General features: G+C 64.1%; 1 protein-coding gene across 5 annotated transcripts in view; it reads right to left on the bottom strand.

The window, feature by feature from the left end:
• Positions 1 to 24,776, bottom strand: part of PRDM16 (PR/SET domain 16) — a 323,024-nt gene that overhangs the window by 3,351 nt on the left and 294,897 nt on the right. For 4 of the 5 annotated variants that reach the window (XM_036826123.1, XM_036826139.1, XM_036826148.1 and 1 more), the window contains 9 exons: positions 24,254 to 24,401; positions 23,646 to 23,799; positions 17,453 to 18,866; positions 13,958 to 14,045; positions 10,961 to 11,130; positions 10,226 to 10,303; positions 4,606 to 4,775; positions 4,171 to 4,345; positions 114 to 344 (listed from right to left, as the gene is read on the bottom strand). In XM_036826123.1, coding sequence (XP_036682018.1) covers positions 114 to 344; positions 4,171 to 4,345; positions 4,606 to 4,775; positions 10,226 to 10,303; positions 10,961 to 11,130; positions 13,958 to 14,045; positions 17,453 to 18,866; positions 23,646 to 23,799; positions 24,254 to 24,401 — 2,628 coding nt within the window. The remainder of the gene's footprint in view (positions 1 to 113; positions 345 to 4,170; positions 4,346 to 4,605; positions 4,776 to 10,225; positions 10,304 to 10,960; positions 11,131 to 13,957; positions 14,046 to 17,452; positions 18,867 to 23,645; positions 23,800 to 24,253; positions 24,402 to 24,776) is intronic. The other variant, XM_036826133.1, reaches the window with a different exon arrangement.

The raw sequence follows: 24,776 nt of genomic DNA, 5'->3' as shown, positions 1-24,776 counted from the left end.
CGCTGGGTGGATGGCAGGTGTGGGAATGAGGCCCCCTGCAACGGTGCTTGGCCCCGCCCCCGCCCCTGCCTGGGTCCCCCGGCATGCGGGGCCCCCGGAGGGCCGGTGCCCACCTTCGGGTGTGGTCGAAGCCCACGGCCAGCGAGGCGGGCGGCACCTCCTCCTCCTCATCCGCGTAGGCGCCCTGGGGCTCAGGGGTGGGGGACGCGGTGTCGTCCTGCGACCTCCCCGCCAGGCTGTCGTCGTCCTCCAGCTCCTCCTCCTCGTCTTCCTCCACGTCCTCCGGCTTCCCGCCAGCCAGACCCGGGCACTGGGGGGCACCGTCCAGGTCCTGGACTTCCGGCCTGAAATGACACGGAGGGAGTCGGCCACAGACGCCCGGAGGCCAGCGGGTCTGCTCCCGCGGCTTCAGCTCCTCCGCCCTCCCTGATGGCCCCCCCGCCCCCTGCGAAGGCAGCCTGCCCGCCGCGGTCACTGAACCCTCAGAGCCGGGGTCCCGAGTGGCTCTTCCGCACCCTCGGCCTCGGCTGCCATCCTTGTGGAGGGAGTGACTCAGGCAGAGAAGGGTGACTGCCGAGGGCCGGGCAGGGGCTGGGCGGGGACCGCTCGGCGGCAGGGCTCCTGTCATGCCGGCGTGGACACCGGGCCACTCAGGGGTTCAGGGAAGGAAGCCACGCCGGCCTGGTGGGGAAGGGGGCTCTGGGCTTGGGCACCGCACAAGGGGCGCCCTCGGGGAGGCTCCGAGCACGGGAGGTTTGCCGGCCCAGCCCTGACGGATGCCTGCTCCTCCCCGCCCGCCATGAGGGCACGCGGACGGGGCGGCCCCTCTGCAGACGGAGCGTCTGGGATCCAGGGGCCCGGACCATGCGGACCGGGCTGTTGTCAGCGATGGAAACCCGCCAGGGGAGTCTCTCCTGCAGCCCGGACCCCACCTCATCTCCCTCGGGGTCCCTGCAGCCGGGCGAGCCTTTCCCACCCCGGGTGCTCATGACTGAAAACAGAAAACAAGCAGTGAGGGAGAGGGTGCGCGTTCTCTTCAGAAAATGTCACCAGCTTTGTCTGGTTCGTCTGCAAGTCTGTGACCAGGGGCTGTGGCCACAGGTGGGCTGGGCCCGAGGCCATCTGGGCAGGTGTCCGGCACGTGGGCAGAGGGGGGTGGGGAGGGCGAGGCACAGGCTTCCTGAGCCCGAGTTCAGAGCCCCCGGTCCCCACTCCTCCTGGACCTCACACGGCCCACGGAGTCTGTCCACTGCTGTCAGGGGACACTCGGGGTCCCGCTCGGGGCACCAAGGCGAGAGGATATGTCCCCCCCCCGAGTGGTCACCACCTCCAAACTCAGAGAGGGTGGGGAGCCGGGCAGGGCTGGGGGAGACCCCGATGGCCCTGCTCTCGGCCGTCCCTGTCTTCCTTCTTCTCTTTCCACGGGGAAGTATACGGATGCTGAGAGCTGACCTGACCTCCAGGACGGGCAGGACCCCAGCACGTTTCCCTCGTCACCGGGTGCACGCCCGTCCACCGCGGTGAGGCCCCCAGAGCCAGGTCCTGCCTCCCACTCTGGGTCTTGGCAGGGTCCCCTTGGACAGGGCTTGCCACCTCGGAGCCCACGCCCTCCCAGGGACGTGAGAACAGGCCCCACGCTGAGGGCTGATGCACAGCGCAGGTGGGGAGCCCTGGGCCCCGGGGCTCGGATCAGCGCAAAGCCCTGTGTGTCAGTTTAGCAAACCTGAGCTCTCTGTGCAGGTTTATACACGAGCCTCTCTCTGTAGGAGCAGCAGCCTTGAGCGCCTTGTCTCTGCGTCCCCAGCCCCGCCCTGCATAGAGGGTCGGCTCATTGGTGGGAGACCTGCATCAAGCACCAGAGCTCACTGGGTGGGTACAGGGGCGGACACGGCAGGGACAGAGCGGGGGGTCTGGCTGGAGACGGCTTCGGACAGAGAGGACACCAGGACGAGTGTCCAGGCCTCCACACAGCTGCCTGGGGCGGGGGAGTCTCCCCGAGGCCACCGTACCAGAGCAGCACGGCTGCGGCTCAAACAGCGGGGAGCCATCCTTCCCTGTCCTGGAGTCCAGACGTCCCAGACCCCGCTGTCACAGGGCTGCTTCTCCTCCCGGCCCCTCCCCTGGACTCCAGTGGTCTGCTGGCGACGCTTGGGACTCCTTGGCTTGTGGACACATCACCCGATCTCTGCGTCGTCCTCACACGGTACCTCCCTGTGCGTGTGTGTGTCCCGATCTCCCCCTCTTCTAAGGACACCAGTCCTATCGGATATGGGCCACCCGACTCCAGTAAGACCTTATCTTAACTAATTACAACTTAAGACCCTATTTCCAAATAAGGTCACACTCTGAGGTGCTGGAGCTTAGGATTTCAACATAGGAATTTGGGGGGGAGACAGGATTCAGCCCAGGAGTTTCTGGGATTGTAGGGCCAGGAAGCCTGGCAGGCCCTGAATCCTCACTGACGGTCAAGAGAAAGACGCTGGTTCTGGATGATGTTACTATTGGCCCCTAACAGGACCGCCAACATCCTAACGCTTTCCGCACATTAGCCGACAAACGTCAACTGCGACCATGGTCTCCACTTCCGACGACGACGTGCAGGCACCTCCAGTGGCCCCCGGCTCCCGGGATGCAGCGTTAGCAGGAGGGGCCAGCCGAGGGCCTGGGTTGGCAGGGTGGCTCTGCCCTGGCCTTCTGAGGGACGTGAGGCCAGCCTCCTCTGAGCGCCACTGACCACCGCCCGGGGGCCCTGGTTGAAGTGTTCTACTCCGTGGGATTAGGATGGTGCCGTCCCCTCTTCCCCCTGGGGACAACCCCTCTGTCTGCTGGCTCTCCTGGAGCGTCCTCCTCGTGGCTGCGAGCTGGGCCTGCCACCCAAGCCTGAGGTGTGGGAGCCACCCTGGCACGGCCGCCCACCCCAGGGAGGATGCCTCGGGCATGTCTTTGTCAGTTCTCATCTGGCTTTGCCCTGGGCACAAAGGGAGAGTCTTTAACAGCCAGGACGTGCCTCATGGCCTGGCCCCTGGGTGCTCAGGTCCGTGACTTTCTCTGAAGGCGGAGATCACAGAGCTTGAACTACGGCAGCTCTCAGAGCCGTGGGGTGCTGTGTGAGCACAATTCCGCACCCCGCACGCCGGGAGCGGATGGCAGGGGCTGGGTTCCCATGAGACCATAGCATGCGCCCAGAGCCAAGGATGGACATGGGCACTTTGCTGGCTGTAGAGCAGGCAGGGCTGCCCCCAGGAGTGAGGTCTCCACTGCCAGCCAGGGCTCTGGGATGCGCAGCCCGTGGCCAGCCTCTCCCACGTCCCCTCCTCTGAGCCCACCCAGGCGCCAGGTGAGATCACCTTCCCGGGCATAGATTCAGGACTTAGCAGAGCCAGAAACAGTCCAAGTGTCATGTCATGCCCATTTGTAGATTTGACAGGTCTTTTTGGTGCCCCTGCTCTGCCCCCAGGGGCACCAGTGATGTGGGAACAGACAGGCTCTTGGGGAGCTGGGTGTCCTGGGGGACCCTCGTCACCTTGCTGGGGATGGGTGGGGAGGGACCCGGGCCCTGGGGCCGCAGAGCCACAGCCCACCCACTCCTCTGGGCCTCTGCAGAATTAGGGGAGCACATCCCTGAGGACTCTTGGAGTTTGGGCATCTCTGATTCTCTGCCAGCTGAGCCCTGGGATGGAGGTTATGCAGAATATCCTCCGTATCCTTGAATTCCCAATTCTGCCATTCTTCTGCCTCTGTGTGTGTGTATTTAAAGGGGCAGCACTCTTGCTAAGAAACCTTTTGTGCCTCGGATTAAATAAGAATGTCCTGGAGTTTCAGAGGCGTGGCAGATCTTGTGGCAGGAGCCGTCACCTGGCCCATGTTTGGCTGCACGTCTCTTAACCGTGAGGCCAAACTGTGCCATTTAGGCCTCTGTGCTGGCATTGCACTGAGTGTGTGACACATGCCATCAGGCCAGGGTGCTTGTTCTAATCACCCTCTGCAGGTGGAGAAACCGAGGCAGAGAGGGGGCTGGGACGGACACTGACTGCAGAGCCCACGGGTCTCGCCCTCTGCGGTGGGCCTGGGGTCCCTGGTGCTGGGACGGGGGACCCTGCTGTGGGCGTGACCACACAGGTGACCGTGCAGAGCCCAGACCTTCCTGGGGCCCCGGGATGGGTTTCTTACCGTTTGTCTGTTCGCGTTGTTGCTTGGTTCATCTCACTGTTGGCAATAAAGTTTCTGATTTCTGAGAAATAGGAGTCTTCCTTCTCATCTAAAAGTGCATGGTGGTCCGACTCGGAGGCGGGGGAGGAGGTGCTGGTCCCCAGGTGGTTCGTGAGGACCCCTGAATGCTGGCTCACTGCAGTGAGGGGGGAGCATGAGAGGAGGGCGTCCCTCAGCTGAGCCCCTCCCTCCACGGCGCACCAGTGACGGGGCGGGCAGCCAAGCAGGGTGTGCATTTGGGGCGGTCTTAGGGAACCCACTTCTTAGGAAAACCCAACAGGACGAGATTCTCCTTAATGAAAATGGTTTGAGGGGTGACTGCAAGCTTTCCCACAGAACTAGCATGTGTTCCCTTCCTGCCCCCCCCCCACCCCTCCCCACCAGACAGACCCCCACCTGGCGCGTGCTCGTGCTCGTGCTTCTTCAGGTGTCTGTCCAGGTTGGTCTGCTGCCCGAAGCAGCGGTTGCACAGGTGGCACTTGAAGGGCTTCTCCTTGTTGTGGATGTTCCGGACGTGCCGCTGGAGGTTGGAGGAGATGCTGAAGGACCGGTCGCAGTACTTACACCTGTAAGACACGGCGCCTCAGCGGAGCCCCCGGCCTTGAGGAGACCCCCAGGCCACTGGGAGGCGGTCCTGGCAAAGCTGCCCCTGGAAGTGGGGGCTCCCCCCCAGACCCCTCGGCGGCGGATGGTGTCGGACTGTGCCCTGAGCAGGCGGGGGGGACCCTCTGGGGCCTGTGCCCCTGGGTAGGCAGCACCGGGGCCCTCCGGGGTCTCCCCCTCATCTCTCGCCCTCTCTGCTGTCAGGGTCCGCCCAGCGCGGAGGCCAGGGCCTGGTGGTCCACGGCAGAGGGCGGCGTGCCCCCAGCAGCCTCAAGGGGGCACCCGCGCACCAGGAAAGATGCTCCTGGCAGGTTTTCCTGGGAAGGAGGAGCCCAGACCCGCTGCCTGCAACCTTCCTCCCTGGCGGAGAACCGCACCCTGGCCTGGTCCCGGCCCCTCTTCGCAGGTCCCTGGGCGGACCGCATCTCCCTTGGGGCCTCAGCTGGCCAGTCCATTGACAGGGCGCGGGGGCTGCCCCAACTCTCTCGAGCATCCTTCACTGACTGCCCTGAGGTGAAGAGGGCTCCCAGCCTCACCCCGTCAGGTGGCCTCCGTCCACGGACCCCCTTCAGTGGGGGGTGCCCTCAGCCCCTCTGCAGGGGCACCCCCTGCCAGGCTGCACGGCACACTTGGGAAATTAGAAAAAGACGCTCTTTCCTCCAGATGCTTCTGTTGTCAGAATACTGTCGTGACCCCCCAAGTTTACCAGAGCAAAGCGCTTTACTGACGGGAAGTTGCCATGAGGCACGATTGCCACGTGCAGGTCCCCATGGGTGTGGGGCCTCGTGCGGGCACAGCCTTCACGACCACCCTTGGTGGCCCCGAGGGCAGGGAAAGAGAGGGTGATCACCAGGGGAACTGACAGCGAGGGCCTGAGTGACACCGGCCCTGAGAAGCAAGCAGAGAGAACGAGAGAGAGAGAGAGAGAGAGAGAGAGAGCCAGGCCGGGGGACGGAGGACCCACAGCCGCCAGCTCTGCAGACACTGCCACCTCCTCCTGGCAGCAGGAGTCCCGGCCAAGGCCGTCCACCGCTCCCGCCCGCTCTACACGTCCAGCTGGGCCATGGCAGAGGCACTCCGGCTCAGGGGTCTACAGTCGCACACGTGTGCGTGGGTCTCAGCATCTTGCACACACGTGTGGCTATGTGCACGCTTGCGGGTGCGTGTGCAGTGTATGTGCACACGTGTTGGTGGGCACGCTCATGTGCACCTGGCCTCAGAACTCCTCCAGGGATGCTCATCCAAGTCTCAGAGGCACAGGTGCACCGAAACATCCATCCCTGTGCTCAGGTCTCTTCCTGCTTTGGAAACGAGCTTCCGTGGAGCGACAAGCTGAGAGGCGAGCACGGTAGAATGCTGACTGGCCGAGCCCTTCAGGAGGCAGAGTCTATGCAGCCAGTGCAGCGGGGCATGAGCTCGGGACATTAGGTTCACCCAGAGGGCGTGGCTGGAAGGCGTGGGGACCTGTCCTGAGGACGCGGCCTGGCATTCCTACAGGGGCCAGTGGCCGTGCTCCAGCACAGCGTACTGGTCACGAGCGCTCGGTCATATGCACGGGGACGTGCCTGAGGACGCTCTGGGGCCCTGGCCTCCTATCTGGGGACGGGCTGGCGGGGACTTTCCCAGTGCTGCCCACCCAGAACCCGAGGTGCCCGCCTGACACTTGACATTCAGAGGCTGGCCCTGCCCGGGGAGTCTGGGCAACCTCAGTGTTCCCAGGGCCCCTGAGGAAGGAAGCCTGAGGCCCCCTCTAGCCGCCGCCGGGGCCCAGGAGCTGAGCTTTCCCTGCTCGAAGGGGTGGCAGCTTTATGAAGCTCTGTCCTGGTAGGTTGAGAGGCTCCAAGTTACCCCCACCTCCCGTCCTGTGGGATAACCCCTGGGGAGAGGGGCCCAGCTAGAGGGAGCCCCTACGGCTCCCCTGGTGTGATTCTGGGGCTTCATTTACTCAGTTCCCGGAGCGTCCAAATTCTGCCTGAGACCAGGCTGACACTGGCTTCCTCCACAGCAGACGGGCTAAGAGCCGTCCGTGATCTGCACGCTAACCCCCTGGGCTCCTCCTGAGCCGCCCTCAGCCTTCTCTGCTCCTCGGTGCCAGGCCGGCCTGCTGGGCCAGCTGAGCTGCCTCCGGGCCCCTGGGCGTCCCTGGGACGTGGGGCCTCGGTCCTCCCCCAGCCTCGTGACTTGGACCCACGTCCTGGCTGCCAGCACCGGGAAGGTGGCTATCTTGTCTTTCTCAGCCTGCGGTGCCAGAGCAGCTGGGCTGGGGCTCGAGCCCTCTCCCTGGCTGGGCTGAGCAGAGATACTCGGGTGTCCTCTGACCTGGCGCTCCCCTCCCAACGGCCCAGAAAGGAGGATTTTTACATCCCAGCCTGCGCAGTCTCGCTCCCCCACTCTGCCCCCGGCACACCCCCGAAGTTACAGAAACCCTCCACCCCCAGTGGTGCCAGGCTCGCCCGTAGGGCAAGTGCAAGGCCAAGCTGGCCCCAGCCCGGGTCTGGGCGCTTGTCCCCTGTCCAACAGGCTTCACACGGGCTGCGTGGTGTGCCCGCCTTGGTCTACACAGGTGGCTGCACGCTTAGCCTTCCTTCCCTGTACCTTTGGAAATTCAGGGACCCTCTGCAAGCTCCACCAGCGGCCGTGCGTTATCCCAGAGCAGTGGGAACCCTGAGTACGAAACAGGATTGGACGAGGAGCTCATCACAGACCTGAGACCTCCCACCCTCAACCTCTGCGGGGCTGGGAGGGGCTGGGCAGGGCAGCGACGCATTCAATTTGGTCACAGAGTCCCGAATCTGGCCCTCTCCTGGTCCTACTCTAAATAAATGGCCCAGAGAAGTACATTTGAAATTTAGAGGACTGATGAGCCCAGGGCTGCGAGGGAGCCGGGCTCTCAGAGCAGCTGGGATTTGCGTTGTAAATAAGCTGACAAGTGGCTAGTGAAATTTATGGCCGTGCTGTATGAAATAACACTCCATCGCGCTCCAGCAGGAGTGGGAGAGCAAAGACCGGCTGGCCACGGCGGCGGGCAGGAAGGGCCTTGAGGGGACCTTGCTGTGACTGCATCTGCCGCCGCCCTGGGAAAGCCAGCCGTGGTAGAGACCCAGCACCACGTGGGGGGTGTGTGTGTGTGTGAAATGGCCCTTGGGGGGCTGGCAGCGTCCTCCCCGGGACCCAATGGGGCCACACCAGCCATCACGGGGAGAAACGCCTTTGGTCTTTGTAAAAGCCGGGAAAGGAAAGAAAGAAGAGATTTTGAAACCCAGCCCTAACAATAAAACGAGCAAAGAAAGGACACCTATGGGCCACCCGTAGCCCCGACGGAAATGGTAACAGGACCTTGCTGGGTGCTTTGACTTAACACAGTTAGCGAGACGGGGAGCCAGGGAGGAAACGCACTGCAGATGGGGAGGTGAGCATCCTTAAAGCCAGATTCCCAGGTCCCGCCAGGAGCCCATGGTCAGTCCACGAGCGCTCGCATCCAGAGTGTGACTCGAGGCACCCCACCCCTGGGCAGCAGCTGGGGGGACCCCTGAGCACGGCGGCTGCCAGGACAGATGAAGGAAGCGGCCCCCCTCGTTCCCAATCCAATTTTTATATCTCTCCTCCCACATCTCAATAAGCCCTCTGTGCTGGAGCTTGAAGGAATGTGTCATCAACTGCCCCTGGCCCCGCAGCTTCACCCAAAGATCTCTAAGCCAGGACACGGGCTGGGCCGGGCAGAGGTGTGACCTCCTCTCCAGCAAATGTATCAGTCACACTAAGGAGTCTGTCTTTCTCTTGCTTGCGAGGGGCCCCTGACAGCCGGGCCTCTCCTGGCACACACGCAGCGCACACACGTGGGCTCCGGGCAGGCGGCGGGCGGTTTTCATCAGACCTGGCCTGGGCCGGCAACGGGCTTCTGTGGACAGACCTGCACATTTTCCTTCTCCAATTCAAGCCCTTCCGATTCACAGAGTGAGCCCAGAAGCCTCAGTGACGTCACAAGCACAGTCCCACACCCCAAACTCCTCATCGTAGGCTGCCTTGAACCAGACGTGGTCAGGATTTGCAGCGCAAACTTTCAAAGCAATCATTGTTACCCACGTCGAAACTCACAGATTGGAAAGAGCAAAAGAAATCGATGATAATTAAACCCTTCTATAAACACGGCCCCGACCCCCCAGGGGCTCTTACACGCAACACTGTCCAGAAGTTGGTTCCCTTACAGAAAACACACGTGGCTCCTTTTCAGGGAGGGAACCAGGCCACACCAGCCTCTGTTAGGTTGTAAGTCACTTTTTGAGGGGAACGGGGGGCTGTGTGTTGTGGGCAGGCCGAGGGCACTGAACAGACGACGTGAGCTGACGCTTACCCGGCCAGGACAGGGCATGGTGACTGTGACACTTGCAGGAGCCCCGTGTGGCCGCCCGGCCGAGGGATGGGGACATGCCCCCCATCTCCAGGGCCGGTGGGTGACTCCCTGCTCTGTGCGGCGGCCAGAGGACAGGAATCTCACGTTGCCAACTTAAAACCACACCAAACCCCTTACTGCCGATGGTTGCTGTTCACCAGACAGCCCAGAATGTCGTCCTGGCATTGGGACCAGCATTTCCCCAATTTGCCTCATGGTCACCATCCCCTGGGACTCGCAGGGTCCCCCTGGGTGGGGTCCCCAAAACGCAGGGCACTACCCTCAGCTCTCTTCCTGCCCGACAAATGCCCCAGGGACCAAGAGGAAAGGCCAGAATGGAAAACTACCATGGCCATGATCTCGGACCCCTGGCAGGTCAGGGGCGTCTCTAAGCCTGGGGCTCCAAGTCTTTGAAATGGGGTGATGCCTCCACTAGTTGTGAACACGAAATGCACTGGCTCTCACACCCCCCATGCGCTTGTGCTCACACCTCTGCAGGCAGGAGCCCAGGCACCGAGGAGCGAGGTTGGGGGCAGCGGCGGCTTCCGTCCAGGGCGGTCAGGGGGATGTAAGGAATCCCTCAGGACGCCCCAAGCTTGGGCGGGACCCGAGTTTGCACGGAGCTCCTTTTCCTCTGAGAGCAGCCCACCCCGCCGTAGGCGCTTGCCCTGGTCCCCTGCCCAGGGCTAGGTCAGCGATGGCTGACGGCCGTGGTGAGGTGGGCGGAGGTGGGCTGGGTGGTGGTGAGGCTGAGGCCTCCCCCGCCAGACCACCCCTGGGCCTGGCTTCTCTGCTCCAGTCGGCACCCCCGCGGCAGGTGGGAGGGCTGCTCCTGGGCACCCTTCTGGGTCAGTAGATGGGAACCTGCCGGTAGCCTAACCTTTACAGCGCCCCTGGGCGCAGGATGGCTGAGGGGCCAGGAGGGAGGGGCGCAGGAAGTGAGCTGGTGCAAGCATGCTGGCTCCCACCCGCTGCCCGTCCTGCCCGCCAGGAGCCTGCACCCCCTACCAGGCGGGCTCCTACCTGTACGGCTGCTCCCCGGTGTGCGTCCTCAGGTGTCTCGTGAGGTTTGCTGATCGGGGGAAGATCTTGCCACAGTACCTGGAGTGGAGGGGCGGGGGAGGGATGCGTGAAGCAGACGCGGCGCCAGAGACGCGGGCGCCCAGGTGCTTTCCTGTACTGTTTCTCCCACACCTGGGGGCCGGTGGCCCGGCTGCACACCCTGCATTTCAGTCTCTCCTCAGCCCCGGGGCCCAGCGGAGCCTCACAGAGAAGCTGGACTTGCACCACTGAGCAGACGGCACCGGCCCACCCTGGCCCGCTCGGGGCCATCCCCCCGCGACCCCCCCGCCGCCAAGCAGTTTCTCAGCCCCGGAGCCCAGCCTTGGCCGAGCCGGCAAGGGCCGGCCTGCACGAGCCCGTGCACCTGGGGACGGACCATCTCTCCCCAGCAGTGGGCTCCCCACCGGCCCCCAGAGCTGTGGTTAAACACTGACCGCGGCGCCTCAGCCTCTGGCCTTGCGAACTCCGACCGGCTCGCCAAGGTCGCACTTTCTTGCGCTCACGGGAGCACAGCTTGGTGGGGGGCACGTGCATATCTTTGGGGAATGACCTCAAGGGGACAACGGGCCATCGGTTGCTACCACGCTGTACCCTGGCTGAGACTGAGAGCTTTCTCCTGGAAGTGCAGGCTCACGGGCCGGCGTTGCACCTGTGGCCACTGTGCGGGGGCCGCCCCAGGGGCTCTCAGCGTCTCACCTGCACGTGTAGCGCTCCTTGCCCTTCCTGAGGATGGGGTCCGAGAGCGTCGGGGGCGGGGACCGGAAGTTGAAGGGGTGGGGGGGGAGGGGCTGCAGGGAGCCGCCGGATTCCGCCTTCATGGCCGCGAAGCTCTCCAGCTTCTCAGTCATGGTCTCAATGGCTGACATCTGTTGGCAGGAGAGCGGGAGAGACTGTGGGGCGCCCCCGAGCCGCCCCCTCTCTTGACGCGCGGGAACCCGCCCCCACGGGCATCTGGGGGTCCTGGATGACTGAGCACGTCACGGGCCCCCAGGACAAGGAGGTGGTCACTGGAACCCGTGGCCTCCTCCTTCTTCTTGACCACTGGGCTGGGTTCCTTCCCTTTCTGCGGCCAGCCCGGCTCTTGTCCTTGCCTGGAAGCCCCTCACAGTCCAGTGTCTAGGCTGGGGGAGCCGCACTGAACTTCCCCAGCCAACCTGTGCCGGCTGAGACGTGGGTGGTGCAGGCTGACGACACTTGCAGTCACACAGCCCTTTACTTTGAGACAAGCCGGCAAGGCCCTGCTGGCTCGACCCCCGGCCAGCACTCCTGGTGGCTAGTTTGGGTTAAGGACAGAATTACATCCAATTTTTTTTTTTTTGGAGTGGTAAAAAATTGATAGCTACCTGAATCAATCTCAGGTTAAAACATAAATCACGAGCCTGAGGCGCTACCAGCACCTAGTGGCAGCAGGCCGTAATTGCTGGCAAAGTGCGAAAAGGAAATTCAACAGCCTAAGGTTGGATTCCACTAACTAAATGTTCGGAATGATAACTCCAACGTGACACGGCACAGGACACGGTGACACGGGCAAGAGGGGCTGCCTCTCTGCTCCTTGCAGATGCCAAGGCGTTGCCTGGGGAGGAGAAGGGAGTCACGTCCTCCTGGCATTGGTCATTTCCAGCTGGTGGGCAGGGTTCTGATCAGAATCCCAGGCTGCCCCTCTGCCCTGAGGCCCTGGGGCTGGGGGACAGGAGAGGGGAGGGGGCTGCACAGGCCTCAGCAGCACTTCTCCCCCAGAGAGTGCCCGCTGCAAGCCAGGCCCCGTGGGAGGCTGGGATGAGACCAGAAAAGGAAGAGCTTTCATTATGCCCCGAGCCCCTCAAGGTTTAGGCTGGGGAACAACTGACTGGTTACAATAAGACACCAGAAAGGGGTTTACAAACAGAAAATGGGGTCCATCCTAGTGGCTGAGGCCTCCCTTGACCCTGGGCTGCCGCCTGGGCCCTGGCCAGCTCTGCCCAGTTGCAGGGCTTTGGGCCTCGCCATCCTTGTGGGGCAGGCACGCTCCCCATCAGATGCACACGATGCTTCCAGCCATGGGTGGCCCCACCCATCCCCACTGATGGACAGATGGGCACGGCCTTGGCCCTCAGCTGCCGTCCAGCCTCTCATTAGCCCCTCCACGGCCTGGACGATGGGACCTGGGCATACAGACTGCTGTCCATCTGCTTCTGGGTCTCAGTTTTAGCCACAGCCATGGGAGGCTCTGGGACTCTCCACCACCCCAGACTCCCCAGGACCCCAGAGGGGGTGAGGGGCAGTGGGCTGGCAGGACGGCCTCACCCTGCACCCTATACACCTGCACGTCGGGCCTCAGCAATGAAAGGCCCTGGCAAGGTCCTGCCAGGCAGCTGACCAATGCAGCTTCGTGCAGCGGTGACCCCTAGACTTTGTAGAGGCCACGACTTCTCCTGTCCGAGTGATGGTCTGACCTCAGGCCATTTAATCAGGTGACTTACTAGTCCTCTCTCCCGCCCCCACCCCTGGCTCTGGGCCCACGGGCAGGCAGCAGGGGTGGCAGGTGGGGGGAGCGGGCAGCAGGGACAATGGGCAGCCGGCCCCCCGCCAGGCCCCTCTTCCTCAGGCCTGGGAGGGTCCGGCCTGCCTGGCCCTCTCCGCCTGATCAGATATTCCCGGCCGAGCTCCCGCACAAACACAAACACAGGATGTGCCTGGCTGGCCTGCCGGCTTTTTCCAGCCGGTCCCGAGGAAATCAGGGGAAGTTCTTAACCAAACTCCGAGGCCCCAGCAAGACAATGGGAGGCTCTAAGTTTAGCTGTGAACCCAGGCAGGGCGCAGGTTCCACAAACCGCGGGGTTTGTCCCAGGCGGGAAACTCGGAGCAGGAGAACAATGCCCGGGTCTCGAGTCTGGGTCCAGGCCTGTCCCACAGCTCAGCCCCCGGCCCCTCCGGCTGGGACAGGGGAGGCCTGTGGCTCTGGGGCGGGGGCTGGGCCCCAAGCAGTGAGGACAGGTGGGCACCGGGGCAGGGAATCAGGGGGACTCCGCCGGCCCCGCTGCTCACCCCCTCTTCTGCCACCTCTCTGCGCCCACCCCTTGGGAGGACGTGGCCGGGGGGACACAGGAGTGCCTGTAGGCTTGGTGGGGTCTGCGGCCACTGCCCAGACTTGGGGGTTCTCTTTCCCAGACCCCTGATTCTAGTCTTGACAGGCGGCCTCTCCACCCTCTGCATCCCCGGGTGAGGGTGGTCCCCCTGCCCACTGCCCCCGGGACGCCCGGCCCTCGACGCCAGTCCCTCTACTGCTGTCCTGCCCCCCTGCACTCAGGCCCTTCTCCTGCTCTTTCCCCTGAAGGATCCCCAAGTCCCTCGTACCAGAGAGACTGCTGGCGTCCACGCCTCCCCGGCTCTCTCGTGTCTATTCTCCCTACATTCAAAATTCTTGGGTTCGCTCCATCCGAGCTGCTGCCCACCGCCCCATGCACGTTCACTCCCCCTCCTAGAGCTTGAGCCACAGGTCACTGGGGCCCCTTGTGGACCGGGGTCCTTGGCTGCCTCTGAGGGACCCACAGGGTGCCCCCACAGAGGACCACCCTCCTTCCTCACCTGTCTTGGCCCTTCCCATCCTCCCCAGCCTCAAAGGGACCCGTGGGTCTGCAGGAACGGGAAGCGGAGACCCGCCTGGGGTGCGCGCCTTGGCCCGTACGGACCTTGGGGCCCCTGGCTGGGCCTTACCTGGGGGTGGAAGAGCAGCGGGGACGGCCGCAGGTACTTCTCCTTAAGGGCTCCCACCGGGTCGGTCACCTTCCGCTTCTCCACCCTGCTGGACAGCAACACAGAGGGTTACGGACCCCACCGAGCGGCCCAGCGCTGGGTGGGGAGGGGCTGTGGCCCCCGCCCCTCTGGGCGCCCACCCGTGCCCCGTCGGTCACGAGGTGGGGGGTCACCATGGCGGCCCAGCTTCCATGTCCCCTGTGGCCACGTCTCACCTGACGCTGTGGGGACGTCTGTGACCCAGCCTCACAGTTGCCTGCCCGAGCACGAGCTCCCCATCACCATGCCCAGGTCTGTAGCCCTTCGAGTCTCCCCAGCGTCCGCCCCCCTCCCCACCCCCCCAGCCGCTGGCACCCAGGCACGTGAGGAACGCTTGATGCTGGAGCCAGGAACCTTCTGAAGGGCCCGCGTGCACCAGCCTCTGCCAACTGGCCTGTCAGCCCAGCGAGGGCTCCCCCGAAGCAGAATGTGGAGCACAGGGGGGCTGCCGCCTACACCCCTGTCCCTCTCCCTCCCGGCCCCTGGCACGGGCGCTCTGCCCGACTGGGCGGATACACGTGAGTGACCGGTAGGTCTCTATCCTGGGGAGGCTGCAGGGCCTCCCCGCGGCAGCCAGCCAGGGTCTACCTAAAACCTCAAGACAGCTGCTGGAGGTGATAATTCTAGAACATTGCCCAAATGCCAGGACAACTGTCAGTCACAAGCGGAGGCGGTGGCCATCCCTCCTCTCCCTGACCCCTCCTCTACCCTGTCCCAAGGACGCCTCCCTCAGTTTCCCCTGGGGGGGTGTCGAGATTTGCAAAGTGGGATTTGGGGAGGCCTGCCACCTCCCCACAGGCAGCCACAGCTGCGGTGACCCGCCACCTCGCTCGCCCAGGGCCACGCTCCCATCCCTCTTAGGCTCAGCTCTGCCCCCAGGGGACTGGCTGGGGCCTTGACTGGAGCAGGACAGGGATGGCCGCAAGGGCAGGGGCACCCCGCAGAGCGCAGGCGGCCACAGGTGACCCCACCGAGACCACAAGCCGGGTCCAAGGGGAGGAGGGGGTCTCCATGTGGGAAGTTGGCTTGAGGGGCACCTCGCTTTGCAGGGCTTAGCAGAGGCCCTGTTCAAAGCTGGACTGAGTTGGCCTTTCAACAAGGCCCCCTGGGGGGGTGGCGTGGGCCGAGAGGAAGGGGCCCCACGTGGGGGATTGTTAAATGTCTTCTTCTGCCTTTTCCCGACTTCTGTGTCTAGCGGCAGCCCAGCGGGCTGCTCCCAGAGACACCCGTCAGCTGACCCCACAGACCCCAGTGGACACGTGCTCTTCCAAGGCGCGTGGCTTTTGTCACCACACCATCCCCAGCCCATCTTGCAGAGACAGCAGCACGTGGCGGTGAGAGGGGCTGGAGGGCTGGGAGGTTGCCAGCCTGGCGGTGTTAGGGTTCCTCCAACCTGGGGGAGGGAGGATTGTGGGTATATGTCCACAGTCACTGCTGGGGCGTGGCCTGTGGGGAGTTTTGCTGGAGTCACCCCAGAACCACCCAGGAGCTGAGGGGACCCTGTCCCCTAGCCCTGGGCCAGCCTGTTAACAGGCAGTGACAGTCACCCACACCTTCACTTGGAGAGGAACCTTCCCGACACCATGAGTGTTTATCTTGACTGGGCTTGGGGGGCGGTGGGGAGAAAATTTGGAGCTAATCCACTCTCAGGCATTTTGCTGGTGCCTGTGTACAAAGTTGGGGGCCAGGCAGCCCCTCCACCAGCCACTGCACTTTAAATCCTGAGGGCAAAAGCCTAGCACACGCCGGGTCTCGGAGGAGCTCGGACAGGACCCGGGTTGGGGGCGCCTGTGGCCAGTTCCCGCCTCGGGGCCAGACCGGCTGCTCTCCCAGCTTCCAGGAAAAGGCCCTAAACCAGGCCTGGAGCGGGAGGAGAGGGGCACAGAAGGGTTGGGGTCCAGGAGGAGAGCTGGGACGGGGTGCACGAGGAGGCCAGGGACTGAGCAGGAACAGTTAACCGAGAGCCTCTTGCAGGCCCGCTGGCTCCAACTCCGGAGGCCCGACTAGAAGCGTCCCTCCCTAGGTCTCCAATCCTGCCCCCATCCTCTGCACAAGGGCGGCTCCTCCCGGGGGCATCCTCCCTCAAGCCCCAGGTGTCTCCTGGCTCCCCGTGGGTCCCGGAGATTCTTGTGCTAGCTGGTAGATGCTCCCTGGGCCTTTGATGGCCATGTTCACCCCAGAAACCCTATGAGCCGCTGTCAGCAAACCATCTATGGATGGCGTGTTCTTAAAGAAGGACCCAAGGGGGGCATTTTTCATGTTTCCTGTGATGACGCCAGCAGGACCTGGCAGGAAACGGGGCCGGCAGCAGACACAGGCCGGCCAGGGCCCCGGGTGAGCGTGGAGGGCGGGGACCCAAGAGGGCGCCGGAGGGCGGGGACCCGAGTCGGCGCCGGAGGGCGGAGCAGGAGGCCGGCCCATCTCCCTTGCTGGCAGCTCTGCCATCATTTCTTTCCACTGCACCTTTAGCAGAGGTGACCTCACCCGCACACCCATCCCCAGGCCCTGCGTGGCCCCTGGGGAATAGCAGGCACGCAAGCCCTCAAGGCGGCCACATGCTCCCTGAATGCCCGTGTGGACACACTTACGTGTGTGCACACGGGCCCCTCCCACACAGAGCCGTGGGCCTGTATCAGGGGCTGAGCCAACACGCCTGCCTGCCTGCCCCTCCAGGCCCCCCTCCCAGGCCCGTCCACGGGCACAGCCCCCTCCTCAGGGCTCAGCCTGCCCAGCACCCCCAGAACACGTGTGGTGGGCGGTCAGACCCCTCTCACCTAACAAACCCGCCTGATCAAACCGTGCCCAGCAGCCGGGGAGGGGGATTCAACTGGCCCCTCACTGGGAAGATATCAGAGGAAGGGGACACTGGTTTTTGGCAAACCTTCCAAAGCTTCCTCCTTCCTCCCTCCCCCTCCTCCCACTGGGGACCGGCAGCTCCTCCTCTGGTCTCCCCTGGGCCACCAGAAGCCCAGCTGTGGGGCAGACACAGGGAAGCAGGGAGGCTGACGCAGAGGGAAGAGCCAGGAGTGCCGTGGGCAGAGTCTGTCCAGAGAAGGTGGCCGGAGCCTCCAGCAGGCGGGTGTCTGGGGTGGAACCTGAGGGCAGGCTGCCGGGGGTGGGGGGAGGTAAGGGCTCGAGGGAGGACGGCGGGGGTCTCACAGCGGCTGTCAGTGAAAGGGAGCCAGGGGTGCCCAGGAGACCCCACCAGGGGCCCACCCCAGGAAAGGGCCGAGCCGGGCATGGACCCCAAGCGGCACGGACACCCCAGAGCCGAGGCGCCTGCTGAAGCCGCAAAGGCAGAGGGACGAAGCCTGGGGGGGCAGGCGAGAGCGTCCCTTCCCGCCGCGGTGCCCGCCTGGCGGCCCACCTGGGTGGCGGCCCCTCTGGAGAGCGGGTGAGGGTGGGGCATGTTAATACCTGTAGATGGGGTCCATGAAGAAGGGCGACGGCCTGGCGTAGTGCAGGGACGGCTGCTGGGGCAGCTGCGCCGGGCACGCCTTGGGCGGCCCCTCGCCGGCCCCCAGCCTGCGCTCGCCGTACACGTGGTTCTTGCGGGGCTCCCGGGCCGCTCCGTTCTGGCTGGCCCGCACGCGGCTGCCGATGCTGAGGTCCAGCGGCTGCTCCTCGCCGGACGCCGGGGCCGGGGGCGCCTTGGGCGCTGGCGGGACGGGCTTGGCCTCTTTGGGTTTGGTGGTGAGGTCGAAGGGTGACTCGGCGCTGGGGCCACCGGCCTTGAGGGCGTCCCGGGGCGACTTTGGCTCGGCCTTGACCAGCAGGCTGTGCGCGAGGGCGCGGTCTGTGAAGGGGTACAGGGAGTGGGGGAAGTTGGGCAGGAACTGGAAGGGGAACACGGAGTGGTAGGGCAGCGCACCCAGCTTCTTCTCCTGCATGCCCATGAAGCCGGGCCCGAAGTACTTCTCGGCGATGGACGCGATGGCCTTGATGGAGTCGCCCGCGGCGCCCGACGCTGTCAGCAGCTGCTCCTCGGGCGGCGGGAAGAAGTGCTGGGAGTAGAAGGCGGGCACCTCGCCCACGCTGTTCGGGGCGCCGGGGGCCGCCGCGCCGCCCCCGAGCTCGGCCTTGCCCGCGGCCGCCTTGCCCTTGGCCTTGGCCTTGTCGCGATCGCTGTCCGCGTCGCTGTCCAGGTCGGAGCCCGTGCCCGTGGTCGTGTCCAGGTCGGTCCCGGTTGTGGTGTTGATGTCCTCGAAGTCGCTGCCGTCTGACAGGTCGCTGCCCCGGGGCTTGAGCTTGGCGGCGTACGCGTCCTCCAGGCGGCTCTCCGGCTTCTCCTCGGGCCCCGCGGCCGCCGCGGCACCCTGCCCGCTGCTGCCGATGGCGGAGACGAGGGGCAGGGCCGGGTTGCCCAGGGGGCTGGGGAGCTTGGCGTCCTGCGTGTGGTTCCGGGGGCTCTTGAGCAGCGGCATGGGAGGTAGCAGGGGCGGCCGGGGGTACAGGGACGGAGGGAAGACGCCCGGGAAGCCGGGCGTGAGCGCGGGGAAGGGGGGGGGCGCCGCCGAGAAGGGCAGGCTCCCCGGGTGCGGCCTGGAGGGGAAGTACTCGTTGAAGCCCAGGCCGGCGTGGTTGAGGCTGGGGGGCGGCTTGGCCTTGTCCATCATGGGGCTGGGGGTCAGGGGCAGGCCCGGCGCGAAGATGCCGCCCGGCGTGTAATGGTTCTTGCCCTCGCAGAAGCGCCGGTGCTTGTTGAGGGAAGAGGTAGTGCTGAACATCTGCCCGCAGTCCTTGCACTTGATCTGCGTGCGGCAGTCGGCGTGCATGCGCTTGTGGCGGCACAGGTTGGAGAACTGCGTGTAGGACTTGTGGCAGACCTCACCTGAAACGTCAGCAGAAGCGAAGACCGGCAGCTATGAAATGATGGAAACCCTGGGCTGCAGGGTCCCGGGGGTGGGACCGGGGCGCTCCGGCCTCGGGGACCGGAGCAGCGTGTGCTTAGGTACGTGAGCATCTGTGTGTGTGTGTGTGTGTGTGTGTGTGTGTGCGCGTGCACACGCGGGCATCTGTGTCACTGTGTGTGAGTACCTACATACGTGCTCACATGTGTATGTGTGCATGCATGTGCGTACACGTGTCCGCGGGCACATGTGTGCTTGTGTACACACGTGTCGTGCACGAGTGTGCATGTTCACACACGTGTGTACGTTGTACTTCAGGTGTGTACGTCATACATGTGTGCCCGCACGCGCGTGTGCACGCATACGTACAGATTGCACGTGCACCCTACCTGGGACTGGCCTCTGGTGACCGGCACGGGTTGGCGAGGACACTCCCGTGCCTTCCCTGGGGTCCCTGGGCTGGCCTGGGTAGGTCTCCAGCTGCCTCAACCTTCTCCGCTGGAGAAAGGGGCCCTGACGCTCTTTGTGCCCTCCTAGCCCCCATGAGTTTGCCATGTGGCGCCAAGGCCTTCAAAATCGTTCCCAGAAACAAAGTCGTGGCACGCCATCACGTCTGCAGCTGCACCAGCCGCCCAGAACTCCCATCCGCCCTCCCTGCCACGTCAGCCACGCTGTGCCAGCAGGGGCGAGGGAAACACCGACCCCCGGGCTACGTCTCCCACTTTGTAAAGCTTAAAATGCTCTCTCTTTCCCCGCTCTTTCTGTCCCAGGCCCTGTGACCTGCACCCAGGACAGGAAGGCCTCAGGAGGGACCGGCCCCTTGGGGTTCTTAGTCCCGGAGGCTGGGCTTTGGGAGCACGGGTCCTGGCTGTGTGAGGTCACCGTCTGGGGGTGGCCTGAAGGTGGAGATGGGAGGGGAGCCACGTGGAGAGGGCTAGTTCCACGTTTGAGAAAATGGAAACCTCTCCCAACTGGGATGGAGAGGCCGCACCAGCTCTGGTTGCCAGACGCCGGCCTCTGCTCTTAACAGGAGAGGGTGGTGGCGGCCGAGGCCAAACGCCAGGACCCAGAGGCCCTGGGGACCCAGTCTCGGCCATTTTCCCAACGGCCTGTGAGCTGAGTGCCGGCCAACTGCCAGTTTTTCTTTCTGCTCTTGTTTTTCTAACCAGCAAGGGAGGAATGATCACACACATACACACACACACACACACGCACGCACACACGCTGTGTGTGTCTCTCTCTGCAGGACAATTTGCTTCCTAAATGCAGCCCCAGTGGAAACAATGATTCCAGTGCGTTTCTTGCTCACCGCACACCCTCCGCTGCCTGATGTCATGTGGCTCTAGCTGGGAGCGCTGGCCCGCAGATGAGCGTGTCTTTAATCACAATATCTATTTATACTAACGGCTCTGCCTTCCTGGTCGCCTGGCTTGGCGGGACGTTTTCAAGGCTGAGGGGGAAGAGCACTGCCTCATTTGATCGAGTCTGCCCATTTGGGAGGCGGCTGGTGCAGAGAGGCTGTTCCACAGATGGTCTATAAACGCCCGCAGGCCTCCGCCAGCTCTAGGGGGAGAGAGGCCGCTCCCCAGCTCAGGGCACCTGGCCAGACGAGTGATACCTTGCTGTATCCCCGGCCCCCGAAGAGGCTCTGTGACACCCTCTGCCCCCCATAGCAGGCCTCTGTGGCACCTCGTTAGTGGCTGCTGCCATCCTGAGCTTGGAAACTGGCCTTGAGCAGGCTCCCACCCAAGGCAGCTCTCAGGAGGGGCCCCTGGGGCCAGTGGCCATGCCTGGGCACAGGGAGCCTGGGACCCTTGCTTCCCACCCACCCACTCACACGATAAAGGGATCCTGCAGAGATGCTGGGGCTACAGAGAGGCCTCTGGGAGACTGAGGTCCTTGGAGAGGCAGGTCCTGGCCCTGGGATGGCTGACTGCTGGCTTAGAGCCGGTGACGGGAGGTGGCTGTCTGCAGAGGCTGGGAAAGGCCCGGGCAGCCCACAGTGAACTGGACGTGGGACCCGCGCCTGGTGGATGGTGCCCCAGGCCCTGCTGGGATGCAGAGGGGCCCTGGCCAGTACTTATTCTGATCAGCAGTTTCTTCTCCTGTAGGGTACGTGCAGGGATGCACACACACACGTGCACACACATGCACATGTACACACTCACTCCTAAGAAGGTCCTTTCTAAAAAGTGCCCACAGGAGCCAGTCTGCCTGTGTGCACGGATACACCTTCGCCCCGACCCCCCACATTTGAGTTTCCAGATGCAAGACACCCCACTGGGAGGTTATGCTGCCTTGGGCTGTGTGGTCAGTGAGGCTGGGAATTGGGGCAGGTTTGGTGCCCATGATGTGTGCTGTGTGTGGGCGCCCAGGGGCCGCGCGGTGGGGGACGGAGTCTGTGCACGAGTGACCGGCCGCCGTGAGCCCTTGCTCCCCCAGTGGCCCATCTTTTCTCAGAAGCGCTGCATCGTTTGCCATCCGCTCACTTGTTCACAGTTTCCTTTCCAGAGCTGACCCCCTTAACCGTGGGCCAGAGGATGCTCTGCCCCGGTCGAGAGGACACACAGGCTGATCTTCACGTCTAATCTAACTTCTCACATTTGCATCTCCCTCTCATACGTGGCACCTGGCCAAGTTTGGGGTTTTCTCTTTCGTTTTACCCCCTTGGCCAAAAGCCAAGGCCCAAGGTGGGCACGGGGCACGAGGCGGAGGGCTGCTGACAGCCGGGGGGGCCCGTCCAGGCTGCCCCGTGTCCTCCCCATCTGCACACAGAGTCCGTGCAGGCAGCGGAAACAGAGGGCTCGGACCCTTCCCGACTGCTGAGGTTCCCAGAACTTACGTTACGACTACAGGCCAACACGACTTCACAAAGCCCATCTGCACGCCCAGAAAAGCAATGACTTGTAAGCCTGTGTGCAAGTTTCCTTTCCAAGCTGGCTGAAAAGCTTAGAAACCTATGATAGATGCACTCACGTGCGCTTCCTCCCACAGGGGGACTTGCTGGGATACTCGCCCTGGAAGCAGGCTATGCACCAGTCCCACAACCCCGGCCCCCAGCCTCCACTCCCACCCAGCCCACTCCTTCCTGGCCCCTCCCAGAGGGAACGGGCCCTGCTCCCATCGAGACTCGGACGCTCTTTCCAGGGTCTGCAGGTGAAGGAGGTGGTGGGTAAGAGGAAGACGGCCCCAGTGAGGTGGCCGCCAGGCACAGCGCTCTCTCCCTTTGCTTCCTCGACCGAGGGAGCAGGTGACCCAGGCAGGCCGGGGGCTCAGTCACCTCCAGCAGGACAGCTGGAAGCTTGGGCTCAAGGCAGTGGGCAGGAGGGGGGCACAGCCTCAGCTATTCAACAAAGGCCCGCGAAGCCAGTCAGCGTGGCCTCTTTGGGGCAGGAGTCCAGCCCTGTACAACCCCCAAGTCGGTGAAAACACCCAGAGCCAAGTCTTCAAGCTCCCAGAGTTACCCCCCGACACACACACTGACGTGCTGGAGCCCGAGAGGCCCCAGGCCGCCCAGCCTGGGGTCAGGAGCCAGGCCCCTTGAGCTGGAATCCGGGCTCTGCAGCCGAGCCTTGAGGGCCTGGTCATTTAACGTTTCCACGCGCTTCCTTCTCTGTCAGTTCCCTTCAGTTGGACATAGTGCGGCCCCTGCTCCGTAAGGTTTTGTAAGGATGCTGTGAGGTCATGCGTGTGAAGTGATGGCTCAGCACAACCTCGTGCGGGCAGTGAGTCAGCACGATGCTGGTGTGAATGATGAGTCAGTGCTGTGTTGGTGTGAACAGTGACTCAGCAGAATCTTGTGTGAAATGAGACTCGGCGCAATGCTAGGCAGAGAAGAACCTTCAGTATCTTCCAGACTCCGAGAACCAGGGTCATGCCCCCGCGGTGGCCCACCAGAGCCCCAGACCCAAGCCCTGTGACCTCTGACCCCTCTCTCCCCAAACGCACCCCAACCTCAAGGCCTCTGTGCTCACAGCCCCCCGTCGCGAGCCCTCTCCCCAGGCACCCCCTTGGTTCACCCCCACGCCTCCTGCAGTCCTCTGCTAGGACGCCTCTCACCCAACAGACCGTCCTGACCTCCCAGCACGTGGACAGGACAGCACCCACCTGGACACCTGGAGGGCCTCCTGCCCCTGCACTCCTGCCCCCCCCACTTAATGTGCCTGTCACGTGTGCCGTTACGATCTGCATGGCTTAGCCTCTGTCTTCTCCACTGGCAGGTAAGCTCCCGGAGGACAGGGGTCCAGTTACTTACGGCTGGCCCCTGCTGCCCGGGTCAGGGCAGGCACACAGCCCGGGCTCCCCAAAGGCTGCTGGGGGGTGAACAGCAGGACTTGGGGGGCAGCGGTGGGATTATCACACCTGCTGGGGCTCAGGGCGGCACGTGCGTGCGGGGAAGAGGAGGGGAAGTGGGGGCGGTGGGCTGCTGGGTCCTCCCGCAGGACCCGGGTTTCCTCACCACCCACTGCCCGCCTCTGCCCCCTGGAGGGGCGAGCGAGGGGGAGGAACCAAGGAGGGCAGAGCGAGGACAGGCAAATCACGGCATGAGAGGGAGCGAGGGAGCAAAGCGATGGTGAAGCGGTACCAGGAGGGCAGCCAGGCCCGGGCTTCTCGCGGCAGAGGTGTCAGCAGCTGCCACGAGTGTTTTCTGGACAAACGGGGTCCCGTGAGTGGGGAAGAGCCTGGGGGTTTCACGCCTTGGCCTGACCCCCAAACTCCCACACCTCAGGGCTGGAAGCCCAGGCTGGGGGGCCACTCACATATGAAAGGTTTGACGGTGCTGTGGATGTGTTTGTGCTGCTTGAGGCCCGAGGACGTGGCGAACGTCTTCCCGCAGTCGGGGCAGGCGTGGGCCCGGGCGCCCACGTGCTGGGAGCGGATGTGCCGCTGCAGGTTGCTGGGGTCCGTGAACACCTGGGGACACAGACACCGTCGAGTTACTCCCCACCTGTTGCTCCACTGCGGGCCTGGGTCTGGCCACGGCATGGGGGTCTCCCTGGCTGCTCTGCCCCTGCACTGAGCCTGGCCCGGCGGGTCTCTGCTGCAGCGGTGACCCCCTGCATGGCTTTCAGCCCGTCGTCAGGCCTCCCTTGACTGTGTTTCTTCAACAGTAACTCTCGCGAGAACTGTGACCCTGAGGATGCTTGAGACGGGAGCTCAGAAGCGTTCTTCAGCTCCAGTACTTTGACCCATGACGGCCTGTCCTGCCACGCTGGCAGGGACCCTGAGAGGACCCAGGTCTGGCCCCGGGCCCTCCCCGGCTGTGCTGCCCGGCCCACTTCCTCTCTTCCCCGCACGACTCGGGGGCCCGTCACCTGCATCTCGACAGTGGGGGCGGGGCCGGGCTCGCGACCACGTTACACGTTACCTTCACACAGTTTTCACATTCGAAGCGCTTGCCACTGTCGTGGGACATCTGGTGGCGGATGAGGTTGGACTTCCAGTTGAAGGCCTTGGGACACTGGTCACACTTGTACTCTCGCTCCTCTGTGTGGATGACCATGTGCTGCTCCAAGCTGCGCACAGTGGACGGGGGTCACTGCGGGTCCCCCAGCCGCCCGCTGCCCGGGAGGGAGGGGCCTCAGCCCAGCACGGCCTGTTCCCGGCAGCCCCTTGGAGCCCCTGCCACCGCCTCCTGCTCAGAGAGCAGAGTGAGGTCTGGCAGCCGGTCTGTCCATCTCCCCCCCTGGACAGGGCAAGGGGATGGACGGGAAGGCATGGTCTTCCCACGTGGGATGGGGGGGAAGCCAGTGCGTGGACAGAGCTCGGGCCCTCACCCAAGACCACACCCCAGGCACCCAGCGGCAGGCGGGGTCCCAGCTCAAAACAACTTTCACCTTGACGCTAACCTTGGGCCTAAGAAAAACGGGGTCTGGAAACTTCCAACACTG

Source organism: Balaenoptera musculus, chromosome 1 (genome assembly GCF_009873245.2).
Source record: "Balaenoptera musculus isolate JJ_BM4_2016_0621 chromosome 1, mBalMus1.pri.v3, whole genome shotgun sequence".
Lineage (NCBI taxonomy): Eukaryota > Metazoa > Chordata > Mammalia > Artiodactyla > Balaenopteridae > Balaenoptera > Balaenoptera musculus.
This window is presented reverse-complemented; position numbering and strand designations above follow the sequence as displayed.